Source organism: Corvus brachyrhynchos, unplaced genomic scaffold (genome assembly GCF_000691975.1).
Source record: "Corvus brachyrhynchos isolate BGI_N302 unplaced genomic scaffold, ASM69197v1 scaffold28, whole genome shotgun sequence".
Taxonomy (NCBI): Eukaryota; Metazoa; Chordata; class Aves; order Passeriformes; family Corvidae; genus Corvus; species Corvus brachyrhynchos.
In genome coordinates this window covers 4486968-4500401 of record NW_008246058.1, presented here as the reverse complement: position 1 = coordinate 4500401, position 13434 = coordinate 4486968, and the positions used below count along the sequence as shown (strand labels likewise).

Here is a 13434-nt window from a genome sequence, read left to right as displayed (position 1 = left end):
TATATATATATATATAGAACAGAAACATAAATTATATTTAATGCTATTCCAGACAGAGAAATCTGTTGCAATGCAAATAGCTGCTGAAACACCTCTGTTAATCAGAAAATTGTTGTACTCACCTGCACATCACCTCCAACTCCTCCAACCATTGGATCTTCTTCTAAAACTTTTACCATCTCCACTGATGAGGCTGGATCAAGCATTGTATCTGAATCACAGACCTATAAGTAAGAAAAAACAAGAAAAAAAATGGGTTAAGGAGCATACTAGAGAAGAAAATAAAAATCATGCAAGTGGTTATAATGACTCTAAATGCATATTCTCCTGAATGCAATTAAATCTGACTTTGAAGTCTGCACTGATATTTCTGTTAAAGATCACTTGTACCAGGCAGCAAGGCATAGTGCTGCACAAAACACAGAGCTTATTAAGGCTGTGCACACAAACAATCCTCTCCTCTGTATCAGCTCCATTTGTTTTACTGGCACACTGGGCTGGCTACTTTGAATAAGATATGGGGCACTGCAGAGTAAGAAGGTGTTTGTGGGTGTGGCAGATTCCTGTTGTGCTCTGACATAGGGTTTCCCTGCATCAGCTGCACAGTTGGAGCACGCTCGTCCAATATTTCCCACTGCCATATGAGGGAAGGAGTGAGGAGTTAAATCCCAGGCACTTGTTATAAAAAAGAAAAAAAGTCGAGTAGGAGTCTGGGAAGAAACCTAATAGTTCTTTCACTCATGGAAGGCTTTAACAATTCATGTAAAATATGTATCCTGTATTTCAGAACAAACTAATTTTTAATTTTAGATGCATGATGTGTTATTAGTAGTGCAGGGATTTGACATTTGACTTAGAGAAATTATTTGCTATTTTTCTCTGGCATTCTTATAAAAAAATAGGTAAGGCCAGAAGGCGTGAGTCCTGAAGTTCAGTACTCCACAAGACCAAGGCAGAAGTAGATCACATACAAGGCATTTCAGCTATACAAACACTCCTAGTCAACTAAGCACTGTGTACATTAGGAAATTGGCTTTCCCCTGGAGAGTAGGAGGAGGGCTCAGACAGGCTGGCTGGTCTGTGAGGCAGCTGGCATTGCTTTCGTTTGCTCTGAGGAGAATGACTTGGGCTGCGGCCTGTTTAAAACAAGAGGGTGTCTCCTTGTTGCAGTTGTTGCAGCTGACGAACTGGACACACGGTGTGTGAACTCATTTCACAGACACCCAGGAACTGGAGCAGAGACTGTCCCAGAAACACCCCTCTGACCAGCTGAATCCCACCCTACAAATTCTCATACTGCTTCCAGTTTGTCCCCACATTGCATTCCTGTGACTTCAGATGGGGTCAGTAGGAGCAAGTCAGTAGCTCTGCATAAACAGCATATTAAGACAGATTCTGCTGAGGCTTTGTCACATGTATCCTAATTTTGGTGTCCTTTCATGCAAACTTTCAATTCAACCTAAGCCCTCTCACTCCAGGGGAGAGGTAACCTTTATGTCTGCTCTATGAAGGGGGAGGAGAGCACTGGGACTCTGCTCTGGACCAGACTCAAGAGGAGAGGTTACCCAGGATAGTTGGACTGCATATCTTGGGATGCAGCTGGGAGTCTGCCAGCATGCTCCCCCTCCATGCTCACTCAGAGGGGGCCAAGAGGAGAAAGGTGATGAAAACTCTCATATCCCCATCAGGAGAAAAGCCACAAGCGTGTCCAGCTCCCACTAACTTGATGCATCCATCTCCTCTCCTCAAAGGCCTCATCCCACAAAGTCTTTGTAACCTGGCCAAGGTGTGACTCCAGCTTTAGTGGAAAGCTGTCATCAGTGGCAGCACTGAGTGATAGAAACGGAGCAAAACAATTCTACCGAAGAGGGGAAACAATGCTTGTATTTTTACCTGGGTCTTCATGGACAAACCTGTTGCTGAGTGTTTTGCACAGGGAATTTGGGGTTTGCTGAATTCCCAGGGTGCTCAGGCAGTGACAGGCATGCCATTTCTTGTGACCATGAGCAGTGGGCTGGGATCAGCTGCCTCCCAGCCCCTCTGCTTTCCCTCCAGCACCTGGCACTTGAGCAGCTCCCACCCCATCAGATGCATCTACCTACGGCAGAAAGACCTGCCCATGAGCCACATCACTAATATATTAGAGATGAGGAATCCTGAAAACACTGGTTTTTTTAACAAAATACCGTCACACGTCCTGGGCATGCCAGCACAGTGGATATGTCTGTGTTTCTGGGACAAATCTAACAAGCCATCATTTTCCATCTGGATGAGGTTTTTGCAGGTGAACAGAGGATATATCCAGAGAAACACAGACTTATTTGGCTTAGGAGCCCAAATAAAACACGCTGACACCTGCCTAGCCAGGGGGTGCCCAGGATAGCCCAGGAAACAATTTGTCATCCTTCCACATAAGGGCCGAGTGACCCAAATATCACTGCCTTGGGTCACAGAATTGGATTACATGAAAGGGACAATTGACCTTAAGGGAGCTGTTCAGTTCCTTGCTGTAGGCAGTGACAGTTTACCCAAGTTGCTCTGAGTTCAGACTGCACTGGACTGTCCACACAGGCACCTCCATCAAGCCAAGATGAATTGCACCCTGGTTACCTCACAACTCTGCACTGATGATACCTGCCAGTTTAACTCCTCCACCTGATTACCTGCACACTCCTCAACTCCTCTAGGATGGAAATAAGCCTTCACAGCAGTTTTGAGTATTTAATGAGACACCACTAATGACTAACAGCTCATTATCTGCACTGGTCTGACAGTTTATGGTTGCCTGTTAATAATTCCAGGGTGTCTTTTAAGAACTATAAGGCCTACAGTTTTGGGGGCTGGGCAGTGGTGCTGGACTGGCCACTTTTTTAAATGCATAATCATTGCTGCAGATTACTTAGCCCTTGAAATATTGGGCTTGTTTAAAGTAATTTACCCTGGGTCACCCAAAAAAACCGTTTGAAATATCTCAACCTTTATTAATTCATAAAACAGAGCCACGTTTTAGCTGCATTTTTTTTATGACTCTGTAGTAGCCAGGGCCACCAAGGGGCTGCATTTCTACTAAAGATGTGACTGTAGATGTAACTGTGGCATCAGTCACTACTGCAGACTGTGCTCACAGCAGCATTACAGTCTCTGGCAAATTCATTAGAACTTCTGAGCCAGGTCAGGACTGTTAACTGAACAGAAATACTTCTTCTATTTTCTGAGTTTATGCTATGACTGTTGAAATAGAAACGCTTTTTCCAGGTTCCCTGAAAAATACAAGACCTGAACTGAGGGAGGAAACTTGCAATGAATCTGCTTCTTCTCTGCCTTCTTTCTCTGCAATCTGGTATGTCTGTGTGAAGTGATTATAAACCCATGCTAATAAAGAAAATCAGCATTTTTATCCCATCATAGTTCCTCACAGCACAAAACCAAAGAACAGACAATGGAGAGCTTAAGCCCATTGTTTTCAAAGAATAAATCAGTTTCAGTTTGGGAAGTGGTAGAGGATGGGTTTTAAATCTTGGCCTTATTCTTCCAGCTCCAATAACAGAGTGGTTCCTGGCACTCATCAGTTTCTGCTCCTCATGTGCATGGAAGACTTGCTGCTCTCAGCCCAGCTACTGGCAGCCTCTCCAGATCCTTGGACACTGCACGTGGATGCTGTGCTGTGCAGAGTGTGCACACACACCCACACAAGGCTGGGCACAGGCCCCAGAAACACATGTGGCTCAGCCATGCAGTTGCCCTGAGCCAGCAGAGAGCACCTCTCGGGGAGCTGCTGCTCCACTGCAGGAGACTGCTGGTTGCTCTGAGTGTGGGAGAAGCTAGGAAGAACTGAAGGTGGTTCATTAGGAAAATCATCTCCTATTCAGTGGGATTAGTCAAATGAGCCTTGTTGGCCTGGATTGCTAAGGAAGGGTCCTCAGTGTCCAGCCAGAGTATCTGAACCCACCTGCCTTCCTCCACACATGACCTCTTCCCCTTCCCACAGTTAGCAGGGCTGTTTGCAGGAGCGAAGAGTGCTTCCATGTAAAAAACATAGACAATCTTTCAGGGGATCCAAGGCAGCTGGAAAGAAATATGTCTCTGCTGCTTTGGAAACAGGGAGAGAGGACCCAGCCTAATTCATTTTTAAGTGAGTAGTGTGTCATAAGGGCCTTAAAGGCCAAGTTGCAGAGAGTGAGGTAATGCAGCTGTTAGTAATGAAGCAAAAGCTCCTTCAAGCTTTAGCTGAAGAAATTTTCTTTCAAATCTACACATTGACCCTTTTATTGAATACCCACATGGCCTTCAAAGCCTTTAAAATAGATCCCCATCTTTTTTACAGACTTCACCACTTCTCCAAGATATTCCCTAGTGAGAACAAATACCTGTCTTATGGGCTTGCATATGGAGCCACTAACAAACACAAAATAAAGCCTCACCCCAGACCCTCACCTACAGGAGCAGAGATGGGGCTTTCAGGAGGTCACTGGCTTTGCCTGAAGCAAAACCATTTGGATGAGGGGGAAGTACTGAAGGCGGGGAAAGGATTTCAGATTTCTCCAGTAGCTGGTTCACAGATTTAAAACAGTCAAAGATAGACTGGCCATTTTAAAAGGTAGCAAAATACCCTTTTAACGGTCAAGCTGTTTCCAAACAGACTGAAAGGAGCACTGTGTTCATCAGGGACTAGGATGGCCTCTAACATGCTGCACAAAATATACAAAAGCTGCTTTCTTTCAAAGTGTGTTTGAATTGGCACTGACCTGGTGCTCTAATACCTACCTGTACATAATCCACGCTTCTCCCCAGTGCTTTGAATGCTGTGTACATTACTTCTCTTTTTCCACCCCATTTCTGCATGATGCAAACACTTTTGTTGGACAGGACCAGCTGAGATACGTGTTGCATGCTCTCTCTGTGAGACTCCTCTGTCTCACCCGGACCTTTGTCGTGGAAGTTATTACTCCAGATATAAGTGGCACAACTGTCCCTACCCATGATTTCAGTGAAAATGTCCATCATGTAAACGTCATCTTCTGAGTTCCCATCAATGACCATAACAACTTTAATTCCAGGGTAGGTCAATCTTTTTACAGAAAGTAAACATTTTCTTAAGTAGTCAGGATCTTCTTGATAGGCAGCAATACAAAGGGCAACTGTTTTGTTCAGTTTGATTGGAGTCTCTAGCGACCGTTTCATTTTCCTGTGCTCTAGGTAGGCAAACAGGCTTTGGATAATGAGATGTGATGCCAGGATAGCACCATAGAGTCCAAAGGAGAAGTAGTAGTTGTCTGTTTGGATGAACTGGTAGCCCACAATGTAAGCAGCGGTGATTCCCAGCAGGAGGGACACCCCGAAGAGTGTGGTTCCAAGTATTCTCAGGATACATATAAACCTCTCACAATACATCTGCAAAGAAGGAGGGAAACCATTAGCAGAGCCACCACTTGCTGATATAAGGCATCATAAGGGGTACATGTGGCTGCAACACAGATCTCAGCATCAACAGATACACCCTGAGCTTCTGGCTCATGGAGTCGCTGTATCCCCTTGCTCAACTTAACCTCTATTTGAAGTACTTCCTCCATGTAAGGTACGACCTAAACAGACTTAATGTAGCAGAGATGTTTTCTGCTATTTGTAATGTCCTCACAGAAGGTGCTATCTGTGTCAGGATCTTATTTTGGCAGCCTGGACTGGTTGGATAAGACACTCTGTCATATTATCCTGAGGAGGTTGGAGAAGGGGCTTTTGGGCCACCACTCGCTTCATACAGTCACAGGAGAGAGGAACAGCTGAATGTCTGGGCAGCCCCTCCTCATCCCCCATCCATGTCATGACTGCATCCCACCCTGAATTGTTTCTGTCGCTTAGTTATGTTTGCAAAAATATTGGAAAGACATTCTTAAAACAGATGCCTGAATGTATTTATAATTTTTAAAACAGATGTCTAACTATATTTATAATTTATATTTATATAATCAGACATCTGCTTTAAAAGGTATTCTCAATACCATTGCAAAAATGTATTATTCATACATTTGTGTACATAGATATATGCACATGTGAGCATGTGTGCATAGGGGCTAAAGCTTGACTGAGATTAAGTCTGTGGCAAAAATATGCATAAATTTAACAAAGCCAACACTCCACCCTGGACTCAGAAATTCACTATGACATCAGCTGATTCTGACCACTTCTACATATTTAAGTTACCTGGCTGTAAAATCTTCTAACCTAAACTCTGGGCTATGGAGGAACTGGCTGGCATGGAGGGTGCTCTGGCATTCTTGAAACAAACAGTACGGACAGGCAGGCAGGTGGAATATATTGGTACCTAACTGCTTTTTTTGACAATCACATTAACCATTTTATGCAACAGCTTTCTCAGAATTACAGGAGGTTAATGACAACATTTTCTGTCAATAGAAGCATTTTATGTGAAAGACATAAAACAGATACGTCTGTTTAAGGCTAACCCAGCAAGTGTGTTGCAATGCTTGAATATTTTGCTGAATTAGGTCCTCTCAGAGTAATGGACTTAATATTTGTGTTTTCTTGCTATTATTCATATTTTCCCTACTGTTATCATCTCACTCATCTGCTGCTCATGTTTGTTTCACCATCTGTTGGCCAAAGCTGAAGCTGGAACAGGACTTCCTTACATCATATATGTTTTTAACTCTTCCTTGAAAAATTATTACCAAGATGCAGCAGCATAGCTGTCATCAACTATATATATGTCTGAAAAGTTACAGGCTCGGAACAAAAAAGCCAACACAGAATCACTTACAACATAAAAATAAACTAGGCAAGCATGAAGTTTGAGGTTACAAAGACTTTGCTTTTTTCCACTGGCTATTTAGGGTCTTAAATTTCAAGACAGGAGGAAGCCTCTTAAATGTATATTTGGAGGCACTGTTAAAGAAATCGGACCCTATCTCTAGGACTTCCTTGAATACTTAAGGCTGGGATCTGACAGGTGCTGTAATCATCCACCAGCAAAAGGGACCCTCCCTGCTCTGGCCTGTCTGAAAATCTTTAACAGCGAGGGTCATAAAGACGCCTAATAAAAGACAGCTTATGCTTACCACCACTATGGGTGAACTGAAACTCAGTGCCCAAAATAGACTTGCTTTAGAAAACAGATTAAGTAATGGATCCCCTCTTGATTCCCTCGAAGTAAAATAGCCTGTGTGTTTACTAATCCCTCAAGCATGCAAAATGTCACAAACATCAAGGAAAATGTCTCATTAATGGTGCACTTGTACTCTGCTTTCCCATTTGGGGTCCTAACGTCTGCTTACATTGAGAATTATATGGCTGAAATAAATAGGATTTGCATTAAGATCTGGAGTGGCTACATTTGAATGACTATATCCTGTAGCAGGCATCTTTTACATTCATTTGCTATTGTTTTGCTCTACCTATGAAGTGCTTCTGCACAAAAGGAAAAAAAAACAACCCAAATTCTCTGACTTTGTCATTACAGCACAGATCCTCTCCATTGCAAAAATCCAGTCTTTTAAGATAAAGAAATTAATTTCTGGTGTTAATAAAATAACTTTTTTTCCTTTCACTGTCAACCTTAGGAAAATAAACAGTGTTTTGATCTAAATTCCTGGCTTTCATCAAAGAAATTTTCCCCTTTGTATGTGCAATTGAGGGTTTTATGTATTGTCTTTTAATTGACTGAATCTCAGGGGAACTGGAAAAGTTGCTCAATATTCTCAAGATTTAACACGAGGTATTGATAGCTTGCCCAGCAGAAATGATCTTTATCAACTTCAACATGCCCAAACAATGGTAAAGAAGCCAAAAATTCTCCACCCATCTCCAATAATTAAGCCAAGAAGTTAAAAGGAAATTATGCTTGTCCAAGTCTGGGACCAAAAATGAGCTGCTGAGTCAAATACTAGCTAGGCTAGGCAGCAGCTGCATCAGAGACTTTAAGAGCAGACAGTGCTGTTATGAGCGTCTAGCCTGGCCTGACACAGTGAAATACAACAATTCTATCCTGCAATTTGTGCACCTAAATCCTTTATAGGCACCTAAATCCCTTACAGGCACCTTCACCCAACCCCGTGGTGCTGAACCTAGTATGAGTTTTATGCAGTTTCCAGCAAGCAGATCCAAGGTTTGCATGGCCAAAGTGAGCGTATGTTAAGAGTCTTCAAAGTCTGCTACTGAGCAGCTCTTTCCTTTCAGGGATGGAGCTGAGCAGTGCTCACCAGCCCATCTAGTAGAAATGAAATGTGAAAGCCATATGCTAAATCCTAATGCTGTGTAGGCTGCTGCTGATTGAGTCACACGTTTTGATTCACCAAGCAGTGCCTTGTAGTGACTGTACAGTAGGAGGCAAGGAGTGCCTTTCTTTGGAGGCTCCTATGGGAAAGCATGACCAAGAAATGAACCCTTGCATGTACTTGACATCAGAGTCCACCTGGTGAACTGTTTGGCATTGTGTCTCTTGGCATCCTGATAAAGCCAAATATATATACAAAAAGAGTATTTCTCCTTTGTGATGAAGGTGAATTTACTCTACATTACTATTAACAACTGGCATAAATAAAAGTTGTAGTATTCTAACAGTGCTTTAATGAAAAAAATCAGGTTAACAAATGACTGATACCTACATGGTACATCTAATGATTTGGGTATTAACTGTAGCACTAGAGATCACACTCCTTTCTCAGACTGAATAATGCCTTAGATCTCAAATTAGATGAACATAGCAAAATATGCTTCAGTTTTCTCTATTCTGAAAAATATTTAGGCTAGCATTTACTGTAGCTATGGTACATAGATCTAATTTTAATAAGATCTAGACACTTGATTGAAATTCAGCAGATTCTTATGTCCTGTTTTGAATTGGGTCTTTACTCAGGAAAGAATACTGGTGACCTCCATGGTAATGTACCAATTTTCCCTCCTCCAATATCCTGTGGCAGAGTTCATCCACATGGCTATTAATCAGTGTTCATGCATCTCCAAGAATAACAGGACCTTAAGATAGTTCATCCCTTTATGAAGTCAGGAGGCAAAGAGAAAGAAAAAGCTTATTTCGTTACTAATACAGAATAGGGAGAAATAGATATCCAGAAAACCAACGTGCACTGGTGCCAGCAGATATCAATATTATCTGCAGCCTGTTCAATTCTGCACCCTCTATTGTGTAGCTGCTATGAGGACAAAGGAAGCAATCAGGTGGTGCCTGGCGTCAATTGATACAGGACATGGAACCAGTGACTGATGGGGGTCAAACTGAAGTCAGGTTTGCTTGTAACACATGGGATGCATCTCACTACATCATCTCTTTCAGAAATCCCCTCTCATGCAACACTCAAACATTGCCACATAGTAATTCTGGGTAGCTTTTCCCCAGAAGATTAAAAAGCAAGAGGGGGAGACACAGAAAGTTTGTACATACTGTAATGATTTGGAAGGTTGTTTGAAAGAATTAGCACTTATTAATTCCAAACATCTGAAGACATTTAAAAAAACACTAACCATAAGCCACAAAAGCCAGTATTTATCCAGGAACCAGTAATAAAGGCTCGGTCACAAATGTGCTTATTTTGTCCCTGTATTGGGCCTGGCTGAGATAGAATTACTTTTTCCCATAGCCCTTCAAGAGGTGTACTTCGTATTGGTAGCTGGGAAGGTGTTGAGAACACAGCAGTGTTTTGGCTACTGCTGAGCAGTGCTCCCACAGTGTCCAGGATGTCTCTCCAACATTTTCTCCCAGTATGCTACAGGTGGGCAAAGTCCTGGGAGGCGACATAACCAGGACAGCTGACCCAAACTGACCAAAGGAATATTCCATACCATATGACATCTACTCAGATACAAAAGCTAAACAGAGGAGGAGGGGGAAGCATTTGTTATGATGCATATTTGTTTTTCAGAGCAACTGCTGGTGTACTGAAGCCCTACTTCCTGGGAAGTGGCTGAACATCACCTGCTGATGAGAGGTAGAGGATAAATCTTTTGTTTTCCTTTGCTTCAATGCACAGCCTTTGCTTTATTAAGTTGCCTTTATCTCAACCTACCAGGTGCTTTTCCATCTTATTTTCTGCATCTACATCCTGCTAAGGAGGGGAGTGATAGAGCAGCTGGGATGGTACCATGCAGCCAGCCAGGGTCAACCCACCGCAGTCCCCTTCATTTTTAAAGGTTACAAAAAGCTGTGCCTCTCTCTAGACATCAAGGGCTGTGGCCACATCAGCAAATAGTGCAATACAACACAAACAGGTCTGCAAAGAGGAACACCTGGTGCTGAGGGCCTGACTGCACCCTCCATATGTTTTGTTTTGTTTGAACTAAGTATAGTTGGACCCAATGGACTAAAAACCTGAAAAGCGTCCTCCAGAGGTACATCTTGCAATTAGTTTCATTCAAGAGGAATCCAATTTGAGTGTTCAGTTATTGCTCAGCAATAGAAGCTCAAGCAATTTGGTTGAAGGGAGGACACTTGTAGCTGCAGCTTCAGCAGCACACTCTGTATTGAAAATAAATTGATAACACAAATCAACCTCACATATGAGATCTGCAGATCAGATTTGTCTGGAACCTTTGTGGAAACCAGAAGTGCTGAGCACAGAAAACCTTTGAAAACATCTCATTTTTATATGCCTGTATCAAAGCTGAATTCTTGAATATCTACTGAACCTTAGTGCTGAGGCTTTGAATGAAGCAAAGCATGTAAGTGTGTCATTAAAGATAAGTGTGCACTTAGGTATTTTGCTGAAGAGGGAAATCAGTGGATAATTTATCTTGCAGTTCTGTAGTAAAGGTGTAAAAAAATCTTTCTCTGAAAAGCTGCTGTTTCTGGGACACTTGAGATTAAAATGCATGTATATGTTTGACAAATTTATTGTAGAGATTAACCTTCCTTATAACAGATGGGTTAATGCTTAACCACTGCATTTCTTACATTAGGGAATCTAAGAGTGGATCAGGGCCTAGACAATTTGCATTTGCTTCCTAGTGTTGTCATTCACCTGTTGGGTGATCTTAGATAAGTGAATTCACCTCTCTCTGTCTCAGCTTCCTCACCTGTAAAATGCGAATCATGATCATGCAAGAAATTTTTGGAGGTCTATAAAACCCTTCATAAGGCTTAGGTTACTCTTTTTGATGTGATATGATATCCACCTGTTCTCTAGTTCCATATAACTGCTTTTAGTCAAAAAACTCCAACAAAAACCAACACACCCCTTGCTATTTTCCTTGCCTATATCCACCTGAGGGTAGAGTCAGTGGAGATTTGTCTGTAACAAACATGCAACTCCAACTCAGCAGGATGCCTGAGATCAGTGAGGTGGGCACCATAAAAGCCAGCACACACAGCTCTAAGTGCATACAGCCACCAAGGGCTGTTTTACACACAACCAAAGGAAGAATGTAATCTTTATAAGCCTTAATGCCCACCTCCTTGCCTATGAGAATAATAGCACTGGCTGCCCCAGAGCAGCTGCTTTGATGACACAAGTGTGTCTGAGTGCATGTGTGAGTGCCTGTGTGCCTGCACACACTGTGTCTGGCCCTACACACACTCTCTCTGTGAGTACATGGTGTTTGAGGCTTACAATTTCTCAGACAATATTTAAATTCATTATTAGCCTTATTTTGGTGACAAATTAAATCATATATCATTGGAGTATGAATGATTCTAGGTACGCATTAATTACAAGCATAAGATAGCTGTCCAGACTCCCTCTTCTATTCTACAGCCTGCAGAAAGGAAGCTGAAAGGTTATGCTCCATCTGTACACCTTTACTACAGCACAATTACTCTATCTGGAACTTTTGTTATTTATAACTTCCAGATTTTGTTATGCTATTGATCTTCTGGAAAGGGCTCACATGAGACTAAAGTTAACTCTGAGGTTAAATTTAAAGTAAAGAACAGGATTACTGATGATGTCAAACTCTATCTGTATGCACAGACTTTGATCAACAAATCAAGAATCTCCTATTTGTTCAATGTGTGTTTCCCACTAAACTGCCCAAATTTAATCTCTTACAGGTTTGAATAACCAATGTGGAATGAATTTTATGGCTGCTGGTTGGATTGGACCCTAATGTACACAATAATACACTAGTTGCTGAATTAACCAAAAAAAAAACCCCAAAAAAACCAAACAAAAAAACCAACCAAAATAATCTCCAGACAAATGCTCCAAGAAACAAAACCAGAAGTAAAACACATTTATACTCAGATATTTTGGATTGTGGTTAAACAAAAATCTAGTTTAGAAATGTTTTCTGGTTGCTGGTTATGAAGTCCATGGATGCTTTTGGCACAAACCTGACTATTTCATGCCTTAATCCATCAAATAAATATTTATTTGGTGTTCACAGCTTATTATCTTGTAATTTGTTTATAAAGCATAGGTCATACCTTGTTTGACTAAGTTGCACTACATGGAATGGAGGAATACTTTGCTGCTCTATACACTAATCTTGAATAGCAACAAAATGAAGCCAATGTGCTTTCATGCTACAAATATGAAGACTTGAGTTCTTGCTAGTGAACTTGCCGGGAAAACTCCATTAAATCCAGTAGAGCTGCTCTTCCTACTAGGAAAACCTTTACCCAGGTATTTCTATGCTTGCATGCAGGATAAGAAAGATTTATCACCCTTATCCAGTCCTCAGAAGAACGCCCAAGGCATCCATGTTACACACAACGTATGCCTTCAAAAAAGTGCATGGGTACCCAAAGGAAGAAAACTACGAAGCTGAGTGAAACACGGAGGAGCAGCTGTGCCCTAAGATGTGGGGTCACTGCAGCCCTGCAAGAATCACGGAACCCTTAGAGTTCGAAGGGACCTCTGAGATTGCGGAGTCCAACCCCTTGCCCAGGCACCTGGAGCAGGTGACACAAGAACATGGCCAGGTGGGTTTGGAATGCCTCCAGAGAGAGAGACTCCATGACCTCCCTGGACAGCCTGTTTGGTGCTCTGCCACCCTCAACATAAAGAAGGTCTTCCTGCTATGAGGTGAAACTTCTTGTGTTTTAGTTTAAGGCCAATGCTCCTCGTCCTGTCGCTGCACACCACCGAAAAGAGTCTAGCACCATCATCCTGGCACCCACCTCTGAGATATTTATATGCATTAATGAGATCCCCTCTCCATCTTCTCTAGACTAAGACAACACCCATCAGGAGTGCTGTACTACAGTGGGGTCCTCTCGGGGCAGGGAACTGGGGTAAATGCTCTCCCAAGGGCCAATGCCCACTTCTGCCAGCGTTGCCATAGAGTCTGGCGAGGCTCTGACAAGCCGGCTCTCGGCCGGGTGCCCGAGACACGAACCGACACTCCAAGAGATGCCGGACAGGACTGCTGGGGACAGAGGGCTCTGCAGCCGGGCAGGACGCACCGGGGCCCCGCACTCGCCGCGGGCTGCACACGGCGCGGGGGAACCCCGGCCCGGCGCCGCGGCCA

At 42.7% G+C, this 13434-nt stretch overlaps 1 protein-coding gene across 1 annotated transcript in view; it reads right to left on the bottom strand.

Moving 5' to 3' along the window:
• Positions 1-13434, bottom strand: part of HAS2 (hyaluronan synthase 2) — a 19765-nt gene that overhangs the window by 5017 nt on the left and 1314 nt on the right. The window contains exons 2-3 of the mRNA XM_008642621.2: positions 4765-5391; positions 123-224 (exon numbers count right to left, since the gene is read on the bottom strand). Coding sequence (XP_008640843.1) covers positions 123-224; positions 4765-5391 — 729 coding nt within the window. The remainder of the gene's footprint in view (positions 1-122; positions 225-4764; positions 5392-13434) is intronic.